Source organism: Cheilinus undulatus, linkage group 3 (genome assembly GCF_018320785.1).
Source record: "Cheilinus undulatus linkage group 3, ASM1832078v1, whole genome shotgun sequence".
In the NCBI taxonomy this organism is placed as follows: domain Eukaryota; kingdom Metazoa; phylum Chordata; class Actinopteri; order Labriformes; family Labridae; genus Cheilinus; species Cheilinus undulatus.
In genome coordinates, this window is record NC_054867.1 from 17531739 (window position 1) to 17557569 (window position 25831).

General features: G+C 41.0%; 1 protein-coding gene across 1 annotated transcript; it reads left to right on the plus strand.

The window, feature by feature from the left end:
- Positions 1–604: 604 nt before the first annotated feature.
- On the plus strand, positions 605–17270 carry LOC121505982 (RNA-binding protein 38-like). The gene is made up of 4 exons (XM_041781445.1): positions 605–1034; positions 3111–3234; positions 5770–5824; positions 15549–17270. The coding sequence occupies exons 1-4, from the start codon at positions 822–824 to the stop codon at positions 15889–15891; spliced, it is 735 nt and encodes a 244-aa protein (XP_041637379.1). The 5' UTR covers positions 605–821; the 3' UTR covers positions 15892–17270.
- Positions 17271–25831: the final 8561 nt, after the last annotated feature.

A 25831-nucleotide genomic window follows, 5' to 3' on the forward strand; every position in this document is an offset into this window, starting at 1 on the left:
CTTTTAATCCCCAATGAAATTATTGTTAGCCAGGAAGCTTTTACCAGTGCGACTGGTCCAACACACATGCATTGACATCAGTAAATCACAGCTGGAGAGGGCCCATTCTCTGGGTTTTTCAGGGGCCCAGTTAATTCTGTGGGCAGGCCTGTCTACAGCTATGACTGCTTTAAGCAAAATGGAGAAAAGTATAATATCGCTCTTTGCCTGGAGACTCCAGATAACTAATGCCGTCCCAAAATCTTCAACTTTTTGACTGAACGTGAGTATTTGCTTCAGTTAAATGTGCAATGTGAAGCTAGGTCAAACTCATCCCTCTTTAACTTTTTAACATTAATGCTTGACAGTGTGATTTATCGCCATGCTATTTACTTCCTCGTTACAGTAGCACTCAGCACCATGTGGCAGTCAGAGCCGCGCTTTCTGCCGTACAGTAGGCTTTTCTTTGTGCTGTAAAGGACAAAAGCAGGTGCAGCGCAGCGCCGGAGAAGGCGGACCAATGGGAGGTGCTGCTGCCCAAGTAGGCACCCAGCGGACAACCTGATTGGTCAGGAGTTATGCGTGGGCGGGCACTCAGCCGTGGCATATAAAACCTCCCGGCACATTTGCTTTCAGCGTCAGAGAAGCAACCGGTGTGGAGGAGTTTCAGCGGAGAGAACCTCACTGTCAACTGGTTGCTAAGACTACAAGTTAAGGATAACACAAGAAGGAGACTTCAGTGTGATATTGTGAGATATTTAGTAGTGTTTTACTAATGCTGGGACGTTGTTGAACGCTTAGAAACATTTCAGCGTGCCTCTGGTCTCCTCTCCGGCTGCCTAATGCTTCTTCATCAGTTCATGAACGGAGCTCTTGAAGTCATGCATCCAACCTCGCTGCAGAAAGACACAACTTTTACCAAAATCTTTGTCGGCGGGCTGCCGTACCACACGAACGATGCCTCTCTCAGAAAATACTTCGAGGCCTTCGGGGACATTGACGAGGCGGTGGTGATAACGGACAGACAGACCGGTAAATCCAGAGGATACGGCTTTGTGAGTACATAGGACAGCCATGCAACATCATATCAACAACACATACACTAAGATCTCATTTACATCTTTTCAACAATATAGAGCCCAACAGGAACCTTATATTCCTTGTAATTGTGCGTTATTTCTTTAATTCCCGGCATTTGCTAGTAAAACATAACTTGTATCATGTCTAGAGTTGACTTGCTTTATGTGTCAGCGTCTCCCTCGTTTCTTCATTTGACTAAACGTCCATGCTAGTCATTTATAACATCTAATATGTGTCAAAGGTAAGCCCCACCATTGAAACTGACATGCATAATTGCACAGCATCTCCCTTTTTCGCCTGGCTGCCTGTTATTTTAGCTTAATGAGGATGAAGGATCACACAAGTTGATGGGTAACTAAGAAGATTATATTTCAGCATATGTCCATGATGTCCAACCCCCCTAGGAAGTCCCCCCACCCCCTTTACTCACCCCTGAGCAGCCCCAGCTTATGGCTTTGTAAGTGTGTGTGTTTATGTGTGTGTATGAGAGAGAGAGTCTGCACTCCTTGCTTGCTTTATATGGTTATTTTTTAGCAGTGGGGAGGTTGACCTTGCACACCCTGCCCTCCATTGTCAAGGACCGGAGCATTCGGCTGTAGCACATGATTTGCATCACATCTTGGCTGCTTAGAGAGAAATTCCAGCATCAACCAACAGGCTTTCTCATACTGCAAGTTTATGTTGAATTTCCCTGTTGATTGTTTCATTTTGAGACTTTTGGAGAGGCTGATCCTTAAATACACTTTGAAGGTCATGAATTAGGAATCAAGCCTACTTAGGCTGGGTGAAAAGGTGCTGTTTATTGGTGCGTGGATCACAACATGATCTTGGTCATGGTTTCCTCAAGAAAATATCAAAGCACAAATCGGATGCCCCATTAAAGTCTACGTTTATTGGTGCCTCTTGCCATTTTAAGAGGATAAAGATTCATTCTCTCTTTGACACAAAGAACAGAAGCAGAACAAGAAATGCAAATATTTACAAGAATCTTCGGAGGACATATCAGCACAAATGTACTTCCAGGCCAAAGAAGGAATGGAAAACTGTTATGTGTGCATGTTTACTTCCAAAGCCAGAATTTGAAGACAATTGCTCTCTGTGTTTACACATTGGCTCCTTAACTCTGAGGAAAGTGGTCCTGTGAGTCGAGCTGGAATCAAACGGCTGCTTATTGAGTCTTGTGTTTCAGGTTAAACAGGCTCAGGCCGATGCGGGTGCTGCCCGGGAGAAAAAGACACACTTTTTCGGTGCGGTGGGAGGCAACCGTATAATTCTGTTCTCTGAGCGTTCCAGTTGGAGAGGTAGCTGGCTGCAGGATTGGAGGGAGGCACCCCAAAGCTTAGCGCACCTTTTTTTTTTAAACACACTTCAGAGGTGGATTAGTAGAGCCCCCCACAGCAAGGCTCTTTCCAGTGTAAACACAGTCTCGCTCCTTCCTGTGTGTTCACAACACAGGCCCTGGAGTGGGCTTTGTTCCGGATCCTTCCACTATGGAGAGGCACACTGCTTTTAAAAACGTCCTCTTAAACAATGCAAGCCGTGGCCTACATTCACGACTCAGTCCACACACCGAGGTGGCTGAACCCTCTGAGTTGGCAGAATGTGGCAATCAAAACAGAAGGGCTTGTCTAATGCCAGGAGGGAGAGAGGAGGGGTGAACTAATACCAATCTCCTTAATATTTTGTCCCTAATTGGATAAGCTCCTTGTTGCTCTTCCCAGATCCATATTTCAGCACTGAGCAGAGCTGAGTGGCAGTCAAGTGGCCGGCTGCTGCTGCTGCTGTGGGCAGTTTTCAAAGCTTATCATTGTGCTTTGTTTGTAGTTTCCCGTCTTATTCAGATACACAATCTTAACAGCAGAAAGCCTGTAGGGGGGATTTTATGATGAGTCTAAGTCCTTTTTATGCATTTCAAGTGTTTTGATTTCTTCTTGCTTGAATAGTTTATTTATAACCAGCTGGGAATGCCATGCTGCATCGGTTTGTTTACTTCACAGAATATGATTAATTTTCTGTGAGGCCTTGTTGACGATTCTGATTGTTGTCATCAGGTGACTATGACAGACAGAGGAGCAGCAGAGAGAGCCTGCAAGGATCCCAACCCCATAATCGATGGCAGGAAGGCCAACGTGAACCTGGCCTACCTGGGTGCTAAACCACGCAGCATACAGACAGGTGAGGTACACTGTGTATGCTACAGCTTCAGTTTAAACGGTGGTTCTCAGATGGTGGGCCAGGACCAAACAGTGGGACAGAAAGCTATTTCAGTGGGTCACGAATGGAATAAGACACCAGCCTAATTATGTTTAGCAGACTAGTCTAAAGAGGAGAAAATACTAAGAAAACAGTCCGATTCATCACAGGGTCATTGTGTTAGGGAGTACAATGTGAGCCTGATATACTTTGTAGAGCGTGGCTAAAGTTAGCAGCTAGCTCTACCAGCGTTCATTCTTCTTTGCAGATTAATATCTGCTTTGATATGTGGCCTCTTTTTACTTCGATTTAGCTGTTATCTGTGAGTACAACCCTCAACAGTCTACATACCACTTTATTTCCATTTTCTTCTTAAAAAACAGTCATACAGCACTGTTCCCCTACACGCTAACTGCTAAGCTTCTCAAATTATAATCCAGCAAAAAACAGGGGGAATGCTCTGACAGCAAAGCAGCGACTATTACCTGAAACTAGAGCGGCCTCTACTGGCTGGAGGCTTCATTAAAGTTTAAATGAGCATTAGAGCAGGATTTCAAGCCAGTGTTTATAAAAAAAATATAGGTAATTAGGTTAACTGAATTTAAATGCACCAGCTAATTTGATCCACAAATTTAACAGTATAAGCACGCAGATCCCTAGTCTATAATGTATGGCCCTAAGTGGACATGCATCCATATGTTAAATGACTCCTTTGTGTTGTGATGAGTACATTTTCAAAGTTCACCTTATTATCCATGTGAAGAGCAATTTGTTTTGCAGTCAGCAAATATACGTCCAAACTGTTTATAGTTACTGCATAAGTCACAATAGATAAAAGCTCAGTGGTCAATAAAGTAAAATGCAACGGTACAAATGAGGGTGGTGAAGATTAATCAAGTTAATTGCAGTTAATTAAGGTCCACAAAAAGTGCACTCATTTTTTAATCGCGATTAATTGCAGTGCAACAGTAAGAACTAGGGCTGTCAAGATTAATCAAGTTAATTGCGGTTAATTAATGTCCACAATAGGTGTGCTATTTTTTTTTTTACAGTGATTAATTGCAGTGCAACAGTAAGAATAATGGCTGTCAAGATGAAACGAGTCAATCGCAATTACATAAGGTCCACAATAAGTGCACTAATTTCTTTTAGCATGATTAATCGCATGATTTATTGTCGCTTTTAACATTTAGTGAGCCCCATCAGCATCTCCCTGCAGCTACAGTGACATAGAATAATCCACCACTGCTCCTTAATGTCTGATTTCACTTTAAAATCTCACAGAAAGTTCAGTGGACAAGTCAGAAGTCATCTGCACCTTGTGTTATCAAACATTTACCTTTTTACTGTTCTGTACTTTTCAGTAATTCATAACATGATTTCTGATCTACCTAAAATGCAAAGTAGTGGAATTTTAAAACTTGACAAAAGTGTGCGATCAACAACAGAAAGAAACTAATTGCAATTTAAAAATGTGAATCTTTTGACAGCCCAGTGAAAAAATAACACAGTCACAGCATTTCTCATCTTAAAGCCAATGGCAGCGGAGACAAATGAGTTTTTTAGCCTTTTCGTCTTGCATGCTGGAAATCTGACTCTGCAGCCGGACGGTAGCAGCTTATATTTTAGTTGTTTTCTCAAGACCTTTAACCATTAATCTAATGATCTTGGATCAACAAAGCTTGTTTTCCCACAAAAATGTGTTCATTTCTCAAAATCTATTGAAAACAAACAAAATTTACATGCTGTCATGGGAAGGAGAGTAAAATAAAATGTGTTCATATAATGATGTGCTTTTTGAACATGTTGCTTTTGTTCCATCTAAGATCCAAACTGCGCCATTTTGCGTTAGATAAAGTTAAACGGTAGAACAAATGTGGAAATGTGGGTCTTGATTTCTCATTTAGGAAGTCATGGTGGGTCCTGAGGCTGAATTAGTGTAGAACCACTGGGTTAAATAATTCATAAAAGCTTACAAATAATGTGCCTACATCCTATCCAGCTGATAGTGATAAGACCTCACAGATGATAGAACTAAAGATCACATGATCTACGATGTCCAGCAACACATAAAGGCATAAAATTAGATAATGACAAGCAAGAACAAGTGAAACTACCAAGTATGCAGAGATTCAAGCACCCTTAACTTGATATTGAAGGCATTGTTATTTGAATTAAACAGAGGGCATCAATGAATGAGGTCTACTTGATCTCTTTATACCTATTAAGTTTTAGCTTGTGGTTAATCTGCTCCATCATCTGATGTGTGTTACAGTCAATTTGACCATACTTTTTATACCGATCAGCATGTTTCATTTTAAATGTAAATAACCTTAAGTTTATATAAAAACTACATATTTTATTGTGTCTTTTTGTTCATGTGTAGCTGTCCTTCCATCCATGGTAGGTCTGAAACAGACCCTGCCTCTGTCTCTTGGTGCTCTCTGTGTATTGTTCTCTGGTCCTCCTCTGTAAATGCTAATGTGTGCGTCTGACAGCCGGCCTCCTATCTTCCAGGCATATCCATCGGAGTGCAGCCCATTCACCCAGCACTCATCCAGAGGCAGTATGGGTAAGTGAGCGGGAGTGGGCGCTTGTTGTATTCTCTTGTATTTCTCTCTGTGGGATGCCACCAGGCTACTATTCCTTTGACAAACAAGGCCTCTGGAAAGTACATGTCAGTTTCTGTGTCCACATGTAACTCCAGGAGTAGTCCATTAGCATATCTGAGCTCTGTAGGGCTGGGAGATGGTTCACATATCTGTGGTAATAGAGGAGCATTCCAGAGGTGATTGTGTGACTCACTTTTTTGGCCTCTGTCAAAAGCCTCTCGTGTTGTTTACCTGCCTGAGTGGGCTCTGTCACTGAGAAATCTTCCTAGAAGTGGCTGTGTTGTAGAAACAGCCTAGATAGCGTCTAGGAGCCATGGTCTGCCGAGCAGCTAATGAGCGTTTCACTGCAGTAATGACTCTCCTTGCCCCCTGCAGCTCCCTCAGATCATCCCCCGGCAACATTCAAGTTTCTACCCATTGAATCCTTAGATCTGTCTGCAAGTTTAACTACAAATTGAGCTCATGTTAAGTAAAAAATATGTTTTGTCTGTGGGGACTGTGACCAAGTGCTGACACATCTATGCTAACATATGACTAGTATGTGTTGAAAACGCCTCATTATTCAAACGTCAGAAACCCAGAAATCAGCTATTTTGGTGATCAAATTCTTGTTGAAGTCATTTCCTGTGAGTGATATAAGCTTGCTCTGAAGAAACTGGCAGCTCCGTTAACTTAAAGATCAATGAATGAATTCTAACATATCTGTCTGGTATAATATTTAATGTTTTACCCCCCAGTGGTAGCCCCATACTGTTAAAGACATCAGAGTATGTGAGTATTTTGAGCTACATGGAAATCCCAGCACTGTCCACAGGGACGTGGGTAAAATAAGAAGCATTCGGTGTTTTTGGATGCCTTAAAATGTATGCATCTGTCATACCCCCCTGTAACATCTCCCTTAGTCTAAATGAGAATCCACAGGGTCCACTCGGGACATGTCCCATCATGTTCCAAGACCTTAAGCGGACCCTGGAAAGTCCCTCCCTGTTCTGCGCTCCTTCTACCACACTGAGCATGGATGGCACAGAAACCCTGAGGGTCTCAAATGTGGAACACAGTGCTGCTTTGAGGCTTTTGCCTGACAGGTGCTGGCTCAAATTGCAGCTTTATACACCCCCTTAATCTCCCATGACCACCACCCCAGAGACGTAGAGAGGCGCACGGAGCACCTGTCCGCCTGCCTCTGAGTTTCTTCTGTATGCTGTGTGACAGACGCAGGCCTCCCTAAGATGCAGAGCGCACAAGTGGCTTTTCTTTCAGCTCCCCCCAGACCCCTCCACAACATATGGTGTGAGTACGGGGTCTGAAGTAGGATTTTGAGCAGTGCTGGGGTGTAGCATGTAGCTGTGGTGCTCTGGTTTGGGGCTTACTGCAGTGTCTGTGTGTAAAGCTGTGGTCAGCAGATGCTGTAAGAGCTGGAAGGGGTCACTGAGGCCAGGACAATGTTTTGATTGGGCGAACGGGGGGGGGGGGGGGGGGGGTCAGTGAGCTCACAATTTTGTCTCCTCTCATGCATCACTCTCTATAATCCATCCACTTCCCACTTCCTACTCCACATGGATCCCTTTTATGGCTTTATCACTCGTTCCCACTTCAATTTCTCCCAATAACACCAGAAAGGCCAGACCCAAACCTACTAGAAAGACTACAAGATTCCAACCAGGAATGATTTATTGTGTAGGAATGTCCTTTTTTTACAACAAACTTTATATTTTAATTAACTTTAATTAACTGTAGACGTTTTTAATGTTATTTGTCATCACATACAGCAAACCATATTCACTCTGAATAAAACAAACATGATTTTTAGTAGATAATTCATTTTACACTCTCAGGACAAGAAAATAACAACTGGCTTAGTCTGATTTGATGGAGAACACTCCATTTTGATTCCCTTATATGGTAAAATAACATCCAATATTATAAAATAACTGTTTATAGAAAAAATATTTGGTAGTAGTACTTGTTTTCTTGATCACCGGAGAGTTTGGGCATGACTTTTCTGATAAATACTGTAGTGCTGTCACTACCTACTGTCATCAGTTTCACTCGAACAGGACAGAGCCTTTGCTCAGATTTTGTTCTTCTCCAATCTTCATTTTCTAGACAACTTTATACACTTTCAAACATCTTCCCCTACAAATGTTTTGCATAAGTATTCTCCATTATTTAGGCAATTCAGTGCTGGATGTTCTGAATTTCCAGGGGTAGTACCCCAGACCCCTCTCTGATTTTTTTTTTTTTTTTTTTTATGGCTCACTTTAAATAAATGCAGTCTGTGCTTTTGTAAAACACTAGTCTAGTTGCTAATATCTGGGCTACCAGGTTTCCCGCTTAAAAATCAGCAAAGCCCACCCTTTTTTAGATTAACACATTAAGATAAATATCACCATATGGCATATATATTATTAGAATAGAGGAGTTAAATGTGCCAGAAATCATCAAATTTGAGTGTTTATGACTTAAAAATTTCTTTGCCCTATACTATTTGAATTCTTTATCAACTGTTCATTAAATCAGAAAATTCCACCCTGGTTTGCTTTGCTGAGAAATCTCATGCCTTCATTTTATTGTCATTTACTGTTCAAAAAGTGCTATTTCTTTTTTCACAGTTCAGGTCTTAAAAAGTCTTAAATCAGATTTTTTTTAAAAAAGCGTATAGTAACCCTGTAATGCGGAAAAGTAAGTTTGACTACATTAAAGCTTCACCCAGGAGAAATGGTACAAGCTGAGCTAAAGCAACACAGCAAAATAAACTTACTTCATTCATTTATTGCTAATATTACGTTTGATGTTTGTAAAATTATGTAATTTTTTTGTCAAACCAGTTTTTTTAATTGCTAAGTTTGTTAATGAGCCTTCATTTGTAAATTATGATGTACATTTGGTTTATGAATTCATGAAGAAATGTCAAAACAGTGTTTCCTGATATGCCTTTCCAGAAAAGCTATATAGATGTGATTTCTTCATATGATGCCCCTGAAATTGTCATCCAAACCAGCCCTTGATCAGCACCACAGAGCAGGACATTTATCCTAACTGACAGCTTAAAACATCCCAGACGGATTTAATTTAACTAATAAATATCTAAAACTGCTCTAATAGGCAGCTCACTCGGTGAGAAACAATGAATGCTATCAAGCAACCAAGAAGCTGCCTCTGCAGGAAAAAACAGCAATTTAAGTGCAGCAGAATCCGTGCAGTCAAAGGGACTTCCTGCTGTCCTACTAGTTAGAAGTAATCTTTGCCATTTTAAATTCAAATACAGGCACTTGTAGGAAAAGTTAAGGACAAGCAGCATTTTAGCTTTTAATTCAGCAAAGTGATGCATATTACAAATGGGAAAACGGTCAAAATGACTGCCTTGTGTTAAAGTGGTGCCCAACTAGACGCTGAAAACTGACACCTCTGTGAGACTGTGGAGGGGGGTTAAAGAGGAGATTGCAGGGGGAGGGTATCTGGAGGTGTATTCTGGGACTAATGCTTAATGAGGCTGTGTGCTCCCAAGGAAACACACCTCTACAGGTGCCAAACAAAACACCCTTTTCCCTCCTGCTATCAAAGACTTTTCTAACAAAGAAGAAAGGGAGGAAAATTAAGCCCCTCTAACAAGTTATTGTGAGCCGTTGTTTGATTCCCCCCACCCAGTTCATTCCCATCTGTTTTCACACTTTGTGTTGTTGTGAGTCATGCGCTGAAGGTCATTCGTGTTATCGTGTAGAAATATTTAGCTGCTCAGTGTGATATCGCCTGGGCTTTTCACATTAGCTCATTAAGTGGCCTTCATGTCTATGATTACTTCGCTCTGTTTTTGTCGTGTTTATGTGCATCAAATCTTTCTCTGGTGAGCATGTCTTTCTAGTCTGGGCCTGCCATCCGCAGAGTGGCACTATGTCAAACACACAGACTGGCCGTCAGCACAAAACCAGCTGACCTATGATCTTCTGGCCGTCATCCACATTCCCCCTGCCACTGTCCCACAATCCACTTGGCATCTCTGTGCCCCTCGGGAGCTCGCTAGCTACCATCCCTAACTTCCCTTGGTCTCTTTCTTTTCAACTAGAAGCTAAATCTTCAGCTAACATCTCCATCTCTGCTCACGCCAAAGATAAAAACAGCAGTGCTTTGTCTCTCTGTCTTCTCCCTTTAGGCTTTTATTATTTTACACTGTTTTCTATTCCACTTTACCTACATAAGGTCAGTAGATTTTAAGCTGAGATTACAGTAAACTGCCCACGGCGATACGCTGCCAAGGCCGAGGAGAAGGCAGGCTCATTATACGGGATGCGAGTGAGAGCACATATGCCCCACAGCATTAATGTATGGTCATGTTTGAAAGCTGTGTGTGAAAGTGAATGCTTCTTTGTGAGTAGCTCAATAGCGCTGTGAGGGCAGAGTGTAGATTGCGCCCATGGGTGGGGGTTACATTCATTTGCTTATGCTTACTCGTTACATGCTGCTGTTGTCTGGTTTTATGGCTATCGCTTTTTTCCCTTCAGTCACTGGATGCCTCAGCGAGCCTCTGTATCTTACTTCAACTACAAATATGATCCCTGTAGTAAAATAAAAGTAGCAGAGCTACTTCTCATAATAACATAAGCTTAAAACTCCTCCTGGAGTTTTTATATGATGATGAAACTGGCTGAAATAAATATTGTTCCTAATTATGAGCTACAAAAGCACACAAGGCCATCAGCATTAAATTTGAATACTTCTATTTAGCAATTTATTGGCTGTAAATACTGCCAAGGAGTAGGTAGCAGATAAAGTGATTGATGCATGGCGTCAAAACTGACTTTGTTTTGGACATTTTTTGTCAGGATGCCTCAATTTATTGGGAGCTGATTTCATTGAAAAAAATGTGTAATCAGCAGATGTGAAGGATGTTTCCAGTCACTAATTACCAAAACAGATCAAACCTAGTTTAAGATCAGGTCAGTAAAATGACTATCAGGCAAGACTTATTCAAATTAAAAATTGATGAGATTAGATTTTTGCTGATATCCTGGATCCTCAATATCCTTCCGATATCTGATACTGATATTAATAACATGTTTTAATAACTGAAGTTTCCAGTCTGAACTACACTAGTAGAAGGACATTTCTTTGCTCATCTTTAAAGTCTAAGGAATGAGAATGAACAAAGAAAAATACCTCAGATGTTGTAGGTGTGTTTGTACAGCTTAAAACATTCTTACACGCGGTTGATATTTATAGCAGTTATATCAGTCATAAATATCAGCAGAAATGTTCTTATCTGCTGATATGATAATCAACCATTGAACCTAATACTGTGTCTGCCAACAGTCTTAGCTCCAGCTACAGTCTGGCACAACTGTCATTCAAGTGTGTGGCAGCTGGGTGTGAAATAAAGGCTTTAATTGTTGGCTAATTCATAACTCCTCTCTTCAAAATTACATTGCTAGCTATGAAACTTGTTTATTTATCAGAATCCTCATTCTTCCTATACATTGGGAAGTCTTCCAGCTTTGCAGGGCTCTAGCTAACTAAACACAGGCTACTGTGGGCCAGAGGTAACACCAAAAATAACAAAATTTGTGGTCTATCTGCATCCCAAAGTTTACTTTTCTTACAGACACACATGCAATCATATAAACACTCACAGCTTGACGTGCACACCCATATGTTATGCACGCTCCCAAGCTCTAACCCAATCACAAACAAGATTCCCACTGAACTCTCTGAGCTCCTGGGGGTGACTGACAGCCTGCGCTGCTGTCAGTTTGACACATTCACCGACATCAAGGAGATCTCCACTAGTGTCATAACTGTCATTTTACTTAACTCAAGATAACAAGGAAGCATGTAATCCAGCCTGGTAAGATCCAGTTATGACCCACCTAACTCATGGAAAACCAGCCCAAGCCAATTTTAGCCCACACAATCCGTATAAAACCGCCCAATCTGGCAACGCTGTCTGCCGATATCATGCCGATAATATTGTGCATCTCCAGTTAAGATAGTTCTCAAGATAAGGCAGTTTATGCTTTGGCAAGAAACTTGACTAGATACAGCTGTTTGGAGGCCCATTTTCTCCCAAGCAATATAAAATAATAGCATCAGCTGAACAGAAGCTGAGTTAATGTTCTGAGACTTATTGCCTCTTCCCTTAAATGAACACTTGTAATGAATGAATCATCACATTGGGTAATTCAGGCTTCCTTACTGTAGGATACTTGTTGCATTGCTTTTGGGAGGTTTTTGTACTGCTGTGTCAAAGTAAAGCATGCTGTGGCCTGAATAAGAGTGGCTTTGGTGCTCAGTTTATCAGGCAATGCAGTCACTGGTAGAGGTCTGAGCACACTACAGAGTTAGTCTGACCTGCAGTAAAACCAGATTTATCAAATTATTATTTGTATCCACCAGTCTTACTCAAAGATGATTTATGTGGGCACCAAAAAAGTGAGACTGGGGTATCCCAACTTTAAAAGGTGGGTTTTTTATTGAGTGACTGTATGAGAGAAGCCTGAGAATAGGCAAACGGATGAGATGTTCTGCTTTTTCCATCGGGACATGAAATTTATCACAAACTTTAAAGTTCCTCTCAGGAGCTTTAATGCCCTTTATCTTTGCTTTAATGTATTAAAAGTTGAATTTTTCTTTTTCTATCTTTACATTGATGGATTTATAGCCAAACTAATTTTAGTTTTAGATGACACATTTCTGACCTCTCCTCGATCACACCCCTGTATTGACTAATTGATACCATAGGACCTTTTGTAATGCCATTGTTGAAAATAATCATTGCCTCCTTGTTCAACCTTCTGTCATGGTTGCTCTGTGCTGCCAGCTGACCGTGGTACCAGCAGAGGATCAGAAGATGCCAACAGTACAGGACTAGTCCAGGTCCAGAGGAGGGGTGACAGACATATCTGCCCACTCCCCCTTCCTCCCTCACTCAGCCAGACCCTCTCCAAGGTGCCAGTGATGGCTTGAGAGTGCAGTGCAGTGTGTTGTGATGGATTGAAGTGCCTTTTTATCTTTCCTTTTTGTGTGATATGAACTGAAGAGGTTATGCTGATTGCGGTGTGACTCTTTTCCTATTATGGCATGGTTTGGGGTTTGCAGTGGTAACTGGTGTGTGGGTGGGTTGGATGGGCAAGGGGGAGGGGAGAGGAGAGGGGGATATCAGAGGGTGTGCATTTAAGAGTGTGAGGACATCCCTATCCATGCATGCTTCCATCTTTTGTTGTGTTGACCTTATGACTGCATCTCATTACTGATTGCCTTTTTCTCCTGGATTATAAATCGTCCCCCTTGGGATTATGAGGTTCTATCTGCATTCTGAGCAGTTTTGCGATATCGAGCTTCAAATATTAGTATCTAAAAAAGAAAAAACTGGTGGTTGTTACCAGTTTCTGTCATACATGAAGTTGACAGATGTCCTAATTTAATTCTAAATGGGCAACACTGAAAGTCTTGTACATTTAAGACTGTGTTTTTTTAGGAATACATTAAATGCAGATAGAGCCTTGTAATTCTAAAATCTCACTTTCTGCTTGGAATAATAAGGTTCTATCGCTGACAATTTCATGACATTTTCCTTTTATTTTAGGACACTAATCCTCAAAGCTCATCCTCCTTCAAAACATTCTATTTGCAGCAAGTGTAGCTTACTTCAGCAGCATAAGCTACATAGATGGTGTAGCTACGTTGCTAACAAAGCAAAATAAGTACATAATCTACAGAGATGAAGCTAAGCTCTTAAATAGCTAATGGAGCTATGTGGCTACATTAGCTATGTAGCTCCAATAGCTGTGTAAGCTACATAGCTTAGAAAAGCTACATAGTTAACATAGCTTAAGCTTGGCTCACAAAGTAGTTATGTAGCCTCTTTTTCAATAGCTCGATTAGCTTCAGCTGTGTTTGCTAAAGCTGAATTGGCTGCATTGGCTTATGTAGTGACATTAATTATGTAGCCAGCATAGCTATTTTATCTCTAAAGCTAGCTCACTGCTAGTAACTGCTCATGTAACTACTTCTAGAAACAAATCTATACATAATTTAATCAAAGATTAGATCTCGGATCTTTGTCTGATTTTCAGACTTTGTTTATGTGTAAAGTTAGATTAAAAAAAACTCTAAAACTGGAAAAATGTTGCACTGGCAAATTATAGCATTTGCATTCTGACAGGGACAGTCTGCAGCCTGACTGTATTGAAAAAAGGTGGTCAAAATATCCAGAAATGCAAACCTTAAAAAAAGTACCTTAAATAATGTTTTTTAGTTATCAGAAAATAAAAAAATTTAACAACACAGTTATGACAAACATGGCAGATTTTACCCTGTAATCCCAAGGGGACAGAAGGTAAAGAGAAGCAAAAATTGAAAAGAATAAAATAAAAAGATTTAAATGAGCACTGAGATGCATCCTAAGTACTAAGTGACGTGTATTTTGACTTTCTTGTCTTTGTCTCCGGGTGTTTCTTTACATTTTTTTGCAAAAGACCACAGTAACAATGGCAAGACACTCTACAGAAGACATCACCCTTTAATAGAACAAACCACAGTCATCCCTCTCTGTAGACAACAAACCCAGGAGAGATATTTCAAGTACAGACTCAAAATAGACTCCTACTACTCTCTCTGTTCTCTCCTCCATGGATAAAATGGCAAAGTAAAGACAGAAAGAGAGAGACAATATAGTCCCCAGAGCCCAGCAGCTCTAATCAGCTGCATGAGAGTGCCGGCCTCGTGAGCTCTGCTGGGGCCCGGCACTCTGCCCTGATGAGCTCCCTCGCCACCGTTGACTCCCCCAGCTAGCATCATCACCTGCGATAGTCTGTGTGAGATTTACACACCGAGTGAGAAGTAGCAGACTGCAACTTCTGCACAGCCTTCATGCACTTCCCTTTTTTTTGTCTGATTGTGTGTCTGTGTTTGACTGTGTGTAGCAAGTGAAGAGCAGCAGCTGTTAAAACACTCTGCTGATGCCTGAGCTTGAAAACCTGCCAGTAACGGCTGACTCTGTCAAACCCCCCCCTCCCCATTCAACTCCTCCCCGCCCGTCTACCTTAGCAGGGCCAACCTAACAGGTTTTGTAGGTTTTTACTAACTGAAACAGGCAGAGGTTGAGTCACCTTCGCCTCCTAACCTCCTCTTCCTTGTGTCTTTTTGGTGTTTAATAACGGTGGATACCTGTGGAAGTGCTCTCCTAGGAAACTCCCTTAAGATCAGAACGCCCACAGAGAGTTTATTCTCTGACAGGTTCACCCTTTGGGAGAACTGTAAACAATAGAAGCCAGGCTCTTGGTAGGGCTCAACGATTTGGGAAAATAGTCTTTTTTTTCCAAATATTGAGATTGTAATTATCTCATAAGTTCTTCATCTTTTGTGTTTTCAATTAACATAAGCAATAAACCATTTTATATTATAATCAACACTATATTTGATTTTAAATTTGATTATTTTGACTCATGTTGCAAATTTAATATGAATTGTTGTTTTTCTTTGTAAGCCATATAAAAATAATGACACTTCAATGTTTGCATTAAGTGCAAAAAAATAAAAGCAATAAACTGGTATTTTGGCACACATTTCAGGTTAAAGAAGTATTGCACCTTCTAAGATCTGAAAATCCCAGTAGGTCATATTTGAGTTGCCCAGCCTTAACTCTTGGTTTTCTCTCTAATAACCCTGTTTGGTCTTTGTCTCTGTTCCCAGGATGGCCCAACCATATGTCTACCCACAAGCCTTTGTGCAGCCCAGCTTGGTGCTGCCCACTCAGGTCTCCACCTCCATCAGCACCAGTCCCTACCTGGACTACAGCGCAGCCTACTCTCAGTACGCCCAGGCAGCCTTTGAGCAGCAGTACCCCTACGCCGCATCCCCGGCCGGCTTCCTGGGCTACAGCTACGCCACCAGCCCCACAGCCACCGCCAGCCAAGCCTCTGCCGCCACAGCTCCAGCCACTGTCCACCCCAGCCTCTCCTCCACAGCTGGAGCAGGACAAGCTTTCCTGCACTACGCCCCGCAGCAGCACATCCAACCGGACCGCATGCAGTGATCTGAAGACAGAAGAAGAGGCACGGGTGGGGAAGGAGAAGGAGGAGGGGGCTGTGGTTGTGGACCTTTTGGATGGCAAACACCCTACAGGGTCTCCCAGCTTTACTCAGCAGGGGCTTTCAGGAAGATGGGTGGGACTATTGCACTATACGATCTGGATGAGCCGTTTGCTCATTGGTTAAAGGGTAACGAGGCAGGGAGGGGCTAGAGGATTGTCAAGGTTCAGGTGGGGAAGCTGATCAGCAAAAAGTTTGTGGTCACTTCCAAGGGCTTCCAGAAGCTGACACTTCATTTTTTATTGTTATTTTTATTATTCTATTGTCCTTATTATTGTATTAATGTCATTGTTTGTTTGTATGCCATTATTATCAATGTTACCATGTTGTTGGCTCAATCAGGGGGTGTGTCTAAGGTACATAGTGGTGAGGTGTGTGGGACATGTAACCCTCTTTTCTCCCGCCACCATAGTCAGAGTTGAAGGGCTTTGCTGCTTTAGGAAAGTGGGAGGAGTTATAGATGAGTGCAGGGTGAAGACAGGTTGGTGATAAGGGGAGGCAGGAAGCCTCTCGGCCTCCCTGTGGTCCCATCCTGCTGCCATCTGCAGAGAGCGATCAAACCTCCAGCGCTGAGTTCTGCACCGAAGGACAACGAAAGATTTCACCTCAAGGACAAGAGACTGTGGTTTCAGGACTATTTTTTTTAGAATTCTTTTTAATTAAAGAGGCCTTAATAAAAAAGAAACTTCTTTTTGAATATCCTGTTTTTTAAGTGCTCTCCCCACCACGGAACCAAGTGCAGAGAGCCCAACATAACTGACCTTCAGCTGTCAGTGACTTTATCTGGCTTACTTGGGTCTTGATAATTTCAAATGGATGTAGATAATCACATGCAGTATGTGGGCCATGGGGACCAGGAGCGCTGAGTATATACATACATGATGAAAGGTAGCTGACACTGAGCTCAAACACCAGTGTATTTTATTTTCTCTTTTTCTCACTGAGATTTTCACAAACTGTTGCGCCTGAAAGGACATTCATGTACAGCAAATGTTTTATGTCATCAAGTACATTTACAATATTTATATGTAGGTATTTATATGAGGTACTAAGTTAAAAATAGCTTTTTGTTACTATGACTCTAGTTGTGTAACTGATGTCATTTAACCTGCAGAGGCATTCCTGCAAATCCAGGTGTCGTCTTCATTTTGTTGCTATGTCCATTGATTTGGTGCATGGCAGCGACAGTAGATGCTTGTTTATAGATCCCTGACAGATCGGATCAGAAATTCTCTAGATTTTTTTTTTTTCAATAAAAATGTCTTTTACAGTCCCTTCAAAGAAGCCATACATTAAAAAAATAAAGACTTTTTAATTAAAGATGCCTCCAGACTTTGTGTTTGATTTACAGAAACATGCAGACAAGAGGACATCTTTGTCTTTCCACCCACAGAGCTGGAATGCCACCATGTAAATTATGTAGTTGTGTCCTTGCTGTATTTACAGCAGATCTGACTGGCAGATCCTGCTGTGATGATATTGTGGGGTCAGAGGGTTTAGTTATGTGTGCACATTGTTATCAAAGCTGCTTGTGCGGTTAGATCCTGTACAGGAGTGGGGCCCAGACTTTATCAAGCCACAACACCACCACCTGCCAGGGGTGCAGGGTGTTCCCTCAGGCTAATGCTCACTATCAGTCTTTCTCAACTTTTGTGGAAGAAAATAAACAGAGATTTTTAGAAAGTGCATTTGAAGCCTTTGAACAAGACCAGCAAGTAACAGTTTTTTTTCTTTCTGCTAAACAAGCTCAGCTAGTTCTGTTTCCCAGCAGCGTCTCTACATGTTCGTGCTTACATCAGCTACTTTACAAGATGTGTCACTTCTAAACCCCCTTAAGGCCTCGAGACAGAAAGCAGGCAAGGTTGTTTAAACAAAAACACATCCATTATCTTTTTGCACTCACCCAAGATGTAATTTAACCACTCAGTAATGATCTATAATGTCGCCTTGACTTCAATATATGTCTTTGCAGTTACTTTCCTGATTGAAATCCAATTAGACCTTCTTCTCTAGTGAAACCCAGTGCTTAATAACAGACACCCAGCCCTTTTACCTGTTATAAAGTGATAATCATTCCCCATTATTGTTTTTCACTGACATCCATAACAGCTAGACTTTCAAGTTTTGAGACACTGACAAACCAAAAACAAGTCATGCCTGCAGCTCTGTGAATCATGCTCAGGCACTGCAATATTTTAGCTGATCACAGCATGCTTACAACATGCTAATGTTTCAGTTCTTACAATCTCCCCCCTCTTATTTAAGTGTGTAAGTATTCTCACATTTGCTAAAAACCACCAGGAAGAATGCCAGCTGAAGTTGGTGGCTATATTAGTTTGGAAAGTAAAACAGAGTTCTGTGCCATCATCCTGTAGTGCCATTGTGAGCATAGCTTATCAGAAAATCTGGCACAGATGCCTGAATATTTTAATACAAAGGAATGTTTATATTTTTGTTCAAAACCTACATTTGGAAGAGTGTTGAACATTTAAAATCCAAATGTTGAGAGAGAAATCATTCTCTACAAAGAGCAAATATTCTAGTGCATTTTCAATAAAGTAACTTAAAGCTCCTATGTGGAGGTATATCTGATTATGAAACAGCCTAAAATCAACAATAAAGTCTCTTTATGACCTGCACAAGCAAAGAAGACCATCAGCCACAGGGTTGAGTGATTCTATATACAATGTAATGTTCAGTGCCAGAAACTGCAGCCAGGGGGGTAGCTGTAAGCACGTCACTGCATGATGCTAATCAGTCTTTTTTAATGCTACCATACATTTACTGTCCATACGTCTGCAAGCCATTTTTATGGGCCTAATACCTCAGGAACACTTTTAAGGATTTTCTTCAAACTTTGTCCACTCTGACTCAAGGATGAACTGAATACAGTTTGGAGGAACAAGGTCAAAGGTTGCTGTGCCCTCAGATCCTTTGAGCTCAACATTTCAAGAATACATCTGGATATATTTTTGTAAAATTTGACACAAACCTAAACTTGACTTGAGGGTGAACTCACTGTAGTCTGGAGCTCAAAGGTCTCATCACAGTGAACTTTTACCATATTGTAGCTTTATAAGAGCTATTCTTCCTTTGAAACGTTGTCTTTCGTATGAATAGGTTACTGTCCAAAACTAGCTTTTTTAAGTATGTGAACACTTACAAGCAATGTAGCTTTGACGCTAATATAGCTAAAGCTAAGCTCAAAAAGCAGCAATGTATGCTACATATCTATCTCATCTACCTAGCTCAGATAGCTTTGGCTACGTTTGCTAAAACTCATGTTGCTCAGGCTAACTTAGCAATAGATAGCTGAGCCAGTGTAAGTACAGAGCTGATGTAGCTAAAGCCATGCTCACAAGCAAGTATATGTAAGCTGCTTGATACATTATCTAGGTAGCTACATTAGCTTCAGCTATGTTTGCTAAAGCTCATGTTGCTCAAGCTAACTTAGCTGTAGATAACAGAGTTAACGTAGTCACACAGCTAAAGCTAAGCCCCAAAAGCAGCTGTTTAAGCTATGTATCTATGTAGCTTCATTAGCTTTAGCTACATTTGCTAAAACTCATGTTGCTCAGGCTTACTTAGCAATAGATTATGGAGGTAATGTGAGTATGGAGCTCTGTAGCTAAAGCCATGCTCACAAAGAAGATACATTATCTTTAGCTTTATTAGCTTCAGCTGTATTTGCTAAAGCTCATGTTGCTAAAGCTAATTTAGCTAAATTGGCTTACGTAGAAAGGTAAATTGCATAGCTAGCATAGCTGTAGCTAAAGCTAACAAAGCTAAAGCGAGCCGCAGTTCAACTCCTTCTAAAACAGGTCGATAACCCCAGATTAGACCTCTGACCTTTTCCTCTGAACTACTTATGAAATGTTGATTAGTCTGTAAAGTTTTCAATGCGTTTTTTTTTTTTTCATGAATGTAGCTGCCAGACTTTAATTATGAAAAAAGTTGAATTATTTAAAAATAAACTAAACTGGGAAAACGCTTTACTGGCAAATTATGGCACTTCCTTTCTGTGATAAACAGAATCTCAGATGAACAGTCTGTGAAAGTTACCATCAGAGATGCCCGGTCTGCAGCCTGACCTCAATCTGCCCTTTCAGCAAATTCACTGACAGCATTTTGGTGTGTAAAATATTTCATCTTTTTGTTTTTCACCAGTGACAGCGGATCAGGTTTCTGTTCAGGGTTTGTGTGCAAACAATAGATGGCTCTGAAGAAAGCCAGTGTTTAAAACTAAAAGTCTGGTTGAAGTCATACCATTGTGTTAGGACATACTTTAAAAGATGACAACACAGAGGACATGAGTGTTTTTACAGCTGAATCATGTCAGATTTTTAAACATGGCTGCCTTCAACAGAACCAATGTCCTTGCTGTTGCTGTGTTTACTGGTTGTTACTGAAGCGCAGCGGCTCTGGTCCCTCTCTCCTCTCATCACTCTGTCACTGTTTATCTTTCTCTATCTCACCTCCCTGTTCTCTGTTCGTGATCATGCTCACACATTCATTCACTCCACTTTTCTGCTTGCCATGTTTTTTCTCCCCCTAACATCTTTTCTTGTTGCCATTTCAGGGCTTGTACTTCTGTTTCTACACATATGTCATGGTTTCTCTTTCTTCTTCCTCGTCTTGCCTGTCATTTTCTTATCTCCTCCTCTTATTCGCATTCTTCTTGTGAGTCACTCCAGAGAGGAGCAAAAACAGAGCCGGGTGTCAGCTTGATGAACGAGGTCACACAGGCCCAGCAGACCTTGTTATGCTGAGTCACCATTAGGCCTCTCTCTCTTGGTCTCTTTTTCACATGCACGTACAAAGTGAGGCAGTCAAATCTCACACTCTGCACGCTTCTCGCTCTGTCGTGCAGCTCTGACGTCAAGGGATTCCTCAGAACTGTCATAAAAACAGGCCCACCTTATCAGACCCCAGCTCAACTCTAATCACATCCAGGCAAAGACACCTCTTGTTTTTATGGCCTAAAAGACGTCTGATTTGTCCCCAGTTACCCTCATACATACATTTGTTATGTCTTCCAAATTCTACTTATCTGTCTTGCATTTCCCTAAAAAGCTGCTCAGAGCAAACATAGCATCACCTATTTAACCCAAGCCAATCCTCCTACACCCTCCTGACCCTGTCACTTGGCCGGTGTCTGTTTCCAGGCCCACGTGGCTCTATCTATGTCCAGGGAGTGTTGGTATTGTAACGTCAGATAGGCCTTAGATACAAGCTATATTTACCCAGACTCTTAGCAGACCCCAGACACCCATCACATGCTCTTTCCCGTGGGTACTCTCATTCCAATAACCCATTCAGATAACACGGTCTGGTCTGGGGAGAGACATGTTTTGACGAGAGGCAGAGACAGACAGTAGGAAGCTTAGGGGGGAATGCAGAAATGTGCATTAAAGCTTAAAACCAGTGCATCAGCCAAGCTTATCAACCACTGAGTCAACTTTCAGGAGCTCAGTTATAAACTTTAGTTGAAGTTATGGTGAGATTTTGATGCATGCTCTTTTGATGTTATTCGGGGAGTTTTAGCTCGGTGCATAGAGTAAAGGTTGGCAATTTAATTTACGGCTTTATTTAATATACTCAAAGCCCATTTTATTAGGTACACCTGTGCAACTGCTTATAAAAGCAAATATCTTATCAGCTTAATGATCTGTTAAAATTCAAACTGAGCATCAGGGTGAGGAAGGAAGGGGAATTTAAGAGTCTTTGAACATGCTATGGTAGTTGATGCCAGGCTGTTTCAGAGACTGCTGAGCTACTGGGATTTTCACGTCATCAAAACAATCTCTAGGGTTTACAGAGAATAGTCCAAAAAAGAGAAAATATCCAGTAGGCTTCAGTTTCTTTGGTCCAAAATGCCTCATTGAGGGATGAGGTCAGAGGACAATGACCTGGCTGGGTTGAGCTTTTAGAAAGGCAGCAATAACTCCAAGAATCAATCTCTTGTGGATTAATCTCATATTGTCCAACAGATGCATGTGAGAAACTGTGCAGTGATTTTAGTATCATTTATAAAACACTGATCTATTTTCGTACGAAAAAGCAGCATGAATGAGCCTCAAGGTTTGCCTCAGCTCCAGCTCTTTGCTTGCATTAGTTGACCAAAATTTAGCGACAAAAAAATAGCAACCACCATGGGTGGGCATCAAAACTCCAATAAACCAATGGGTGATGTCACAGAGACTACGTCTCCATGTTTAAACATGGCTGCCTTCAACAGACCATGTTTAATACAGTCCATACAACAAAAAAAACATATGTCACTGCTGCAGTCCTGTAATACATCCATTTCTATGTAATTATTGGAAGATTTACCTTACTATATGCTCAATTATGCCCACTTTCTCCATGTATCGTTTATTATGATTTGATCCAAAGCTTAAAGGTTGCTTTACAGTGGTTTCTGTTGGATTGCTCAAGCTCATGAGCAAAAGTAGAATGAAAGAATTTAATGAGAGCAAGGAGAACTTTAGCACACACCAATCAACAATAGCCAATTGAGTCACAACAACTACATATATGGATGTATGTGTTGCAATGATAAAACATAATCCTTGTCCATGATACTGCCACAGAACAAGGAAGCAAACTATCAGCAGGTATGGCTTACTTTGATGACATGTCTGAAAGTTACCCATATAACAATAAGTGTAGGAGGAGGGGGACTGTTGAAATATAAGAACCTCCAACAGCAACGTCTTTGTTTAACAGAGACTCAAAGCTTGGCAGAGATATATGTTTGCCAACGTTTAACAAGCCGAGCAACTTTATCATTCAAATGAGCGCTGAAGAATTCAACCGGATCAGCCAGAAAGACTGGACTCATAGCAAAGTCCCTAAAACAACATCACTTCCCTCTCCTCAGAAACATGTCCATTTGTCCCAAAGACATATCTGTTTATGATGGCAGAGGGATCCGGGGCCAAGTCTGGGATCCAGACTGTTGATAAAATGGATGACTTTAGGACAAAAGTACAGCTGAAATATTTAATAATAATTTCATACTTGACAGAAATTATGCTAAGCACCAGTCACTTCTGACAGTATTATGGTTAAAGCAAATCATAAACCAGGCTGCACCATAGAATATAGATCACTAAAATAGATGACAGAAACCACTAACTGTACCAAACTGGCTAAGGGTGCGACTTATTTCCTCTGAGTTACAATTTAGACAGAGATGTAGTGTGTCTTTAGATGCCAGAAATTTCTTGCCATCAAAATGATATGACTGTACTTTTTATAATATCCCAGTTTTTCAGGAGAATTAAAATTAATGCTGATTAAAATGGTATGATACTGTATATACATACCAGATCATATATATCTTTATTATAGACATTTTTTGAGACATTTTCTCTCAGATTCAGGCATGGGGTTGGTAGTTTTGGTCAAGTCTGAAAAAAATACAACCACAAACAAGAGCAGCTTGAACTGGGGGAGTTTTGGTGTGATGTCGACCAGATATTTCTGGATCAGTTTGAGTTTTCTGGGCTCTGGCAGAAACGGCTGCTTATCTAACAGCCAGCCTGTATCCTATCAGCTGCTCTGATGGCCATAGATGCCACTCGCACACCTCTGATAGATAAGCCCATGTAGGTCTGAAACTTGTGGCAGAGTCTATCAAAGTTAACAGGAGGTAAGAGGCTGTAATTAGCAGAAAGACTAACAGCAGCTGAACAGGTTAATCTGAGAGAAGTGACACGGTTTTGTTTCTCTATAAATAAATCAGTTTTATTTAGATATTTGGTCTGTAGTTCATGTAGCGATTTAAATTCCAGAAAAGATGGGACAGCATGCATGAATTGAATACAACACAGAGACATGATATTTTATGTGATAAACTTTCATTTTGTGGAAATATATACACATGCTGAATTTGAAGCATGAAGCATTTTCCCAGAAAAGATGGGACAGGAGCATGTTTACCTTTTTTCCCCACTGTAAGCGTCTAGACACTGACGACACTAATTGTTGAAGTGTTGATAGCAGAATGCTTCCCAATTTTTGCTTGATGCATGTCTTCATTTGAGGTTGGGGTTTCTGTTGTCTTCATATTTCATAATGTGCAATACACTTTAAATGAAAGGTATGGACTGCATGCATTCTTTAATTGTGAAGCCATGCTGTTGTAACTCATGCAGAATGTGGTTTGGCGCAGTCTTTCTGAAATAAGCAGGAATGTTACTGGAAAAAGAAACAGTGTAGATCAGTGGTTCTCAACTGGTGGGTCAGGATGAAAAGTGGGTCATGTAGATGATTTCAGCAGGCCATGAACTGGTAGGAATGCATCTAGGATGTACAGAAATCCTAGATTGACATGTAATCATATATTTTATTTTACTCATTTTCTGGACAAGGGGCACATTCTGGTTGTTTTCTTTAGATTTATATTGTTATTTTGAATAGAAATGTCTTGAAGAAAACTTTCCCATGACAGTGTCTTCATTTCTCAAGCTCTTAAAAAATGCCAAATTTTACAATATCAAGGCAAAACAGTGAAATAACACAGCACAGCACTGAGACTGCGTGGATAGGTCTCAATCAGGCTTGCACATCTGGACACTGCAACTAGATTCTTCTTTGAAAAACTGCTCAAGCTCTGTCAGGTTGCACTGGGATCAGGCATGAACAGTCCTTTTCAGGTCCACCCATAAATTCTCTATTGCATTGAGGTCTGGGATTGTCTGATGACCAAAAATCACCATTTTGGTCTCATAAGACCAAAGATCTTTCTTCCACTTGTCCATAGAGTCTCCCACATGCCTTGTGGTAAACTCTAGTGTTGAGATTTAAGTTTTTTTCAACAGTGGCTTTCTCTTTGCCACTCTCCCATAAAGCTTTGACTGCTGTATGCAGAGTCTCTCCCATCTCAGCCGCTGAAGCTTGTTGAATTAGGTCAGTCACTTTAAAGGGGGTGAATTTCATGCAGTCACTTATTTGAAATTACAGAATTTTGTTTAATTGGCATTACTTTGTAGAAATCTGTTTTAATTTTTACATTAAAGACGCTTTTTTTGTGTCAAAACAGCCAAATTATATTGACCATGATTGATTTATAAAATCAATGAAAGGGTTCAACATTCATTGGGGTGAATACTTTTTATAGGCACTGTGCTGAATTAAGTTTTTTAAAGAAACTAAGAGAATATTGAATGTATGGGAATGCAGGTAAATGAAAATGATTTAAGACCTGTTTTAGAGGAGTTAATCGATGTAGAAAGCCTCAGGTACTCTAGTATGCCAGATTATGAGTCCAGCCTTGTGTAGCTTTGATATAACTCAAAAACTCTCATCAAAGCATCAGATTCTGCCACTCATTCACCTTCTTGGCACATCTCTTTTCCATCATGGCTTACCTCCTTAAACCCTTTCCCATCTGACAGGAACATAAACAACATCAGAGCCTTTCAGAAGCAGGCAGTCTGAGATTTTCTACAAAATTTCAGGAGTGCACATGTGAAAACAGCTTCAGCGTGTCTTTTTCTGCTTTGTGATCTGAGTTTGTCTCACATAAGCAGAACCTGGGGAGCTCCGTCAGAACTATGCTGTAATCACAAGCCCCAACATCCCCGAACACTCCTTTAGAGCAGGCCCTAACCCACCCCCACACAACCCATCGGCAAGCACAGACGCTTTCAGCCTCACATCCTCTCCTCTCGTCTATTTCACACCATGCCATAACAGTCTGGCAGAGCTGGCAAGCTCACACCAAAGTAGTGTAGAAAAAGCAAAAAGAGGCTGCAGGGTGAGACAGAGCTCTGCATGGATGGGGGAGAGGACTAGGGAAGAAGTGTTAAATCCAGGGGTGACACGAGGTCAAAGTTTAGAACATCGACGCCACATACCGGGGATAAATGCCTTGAC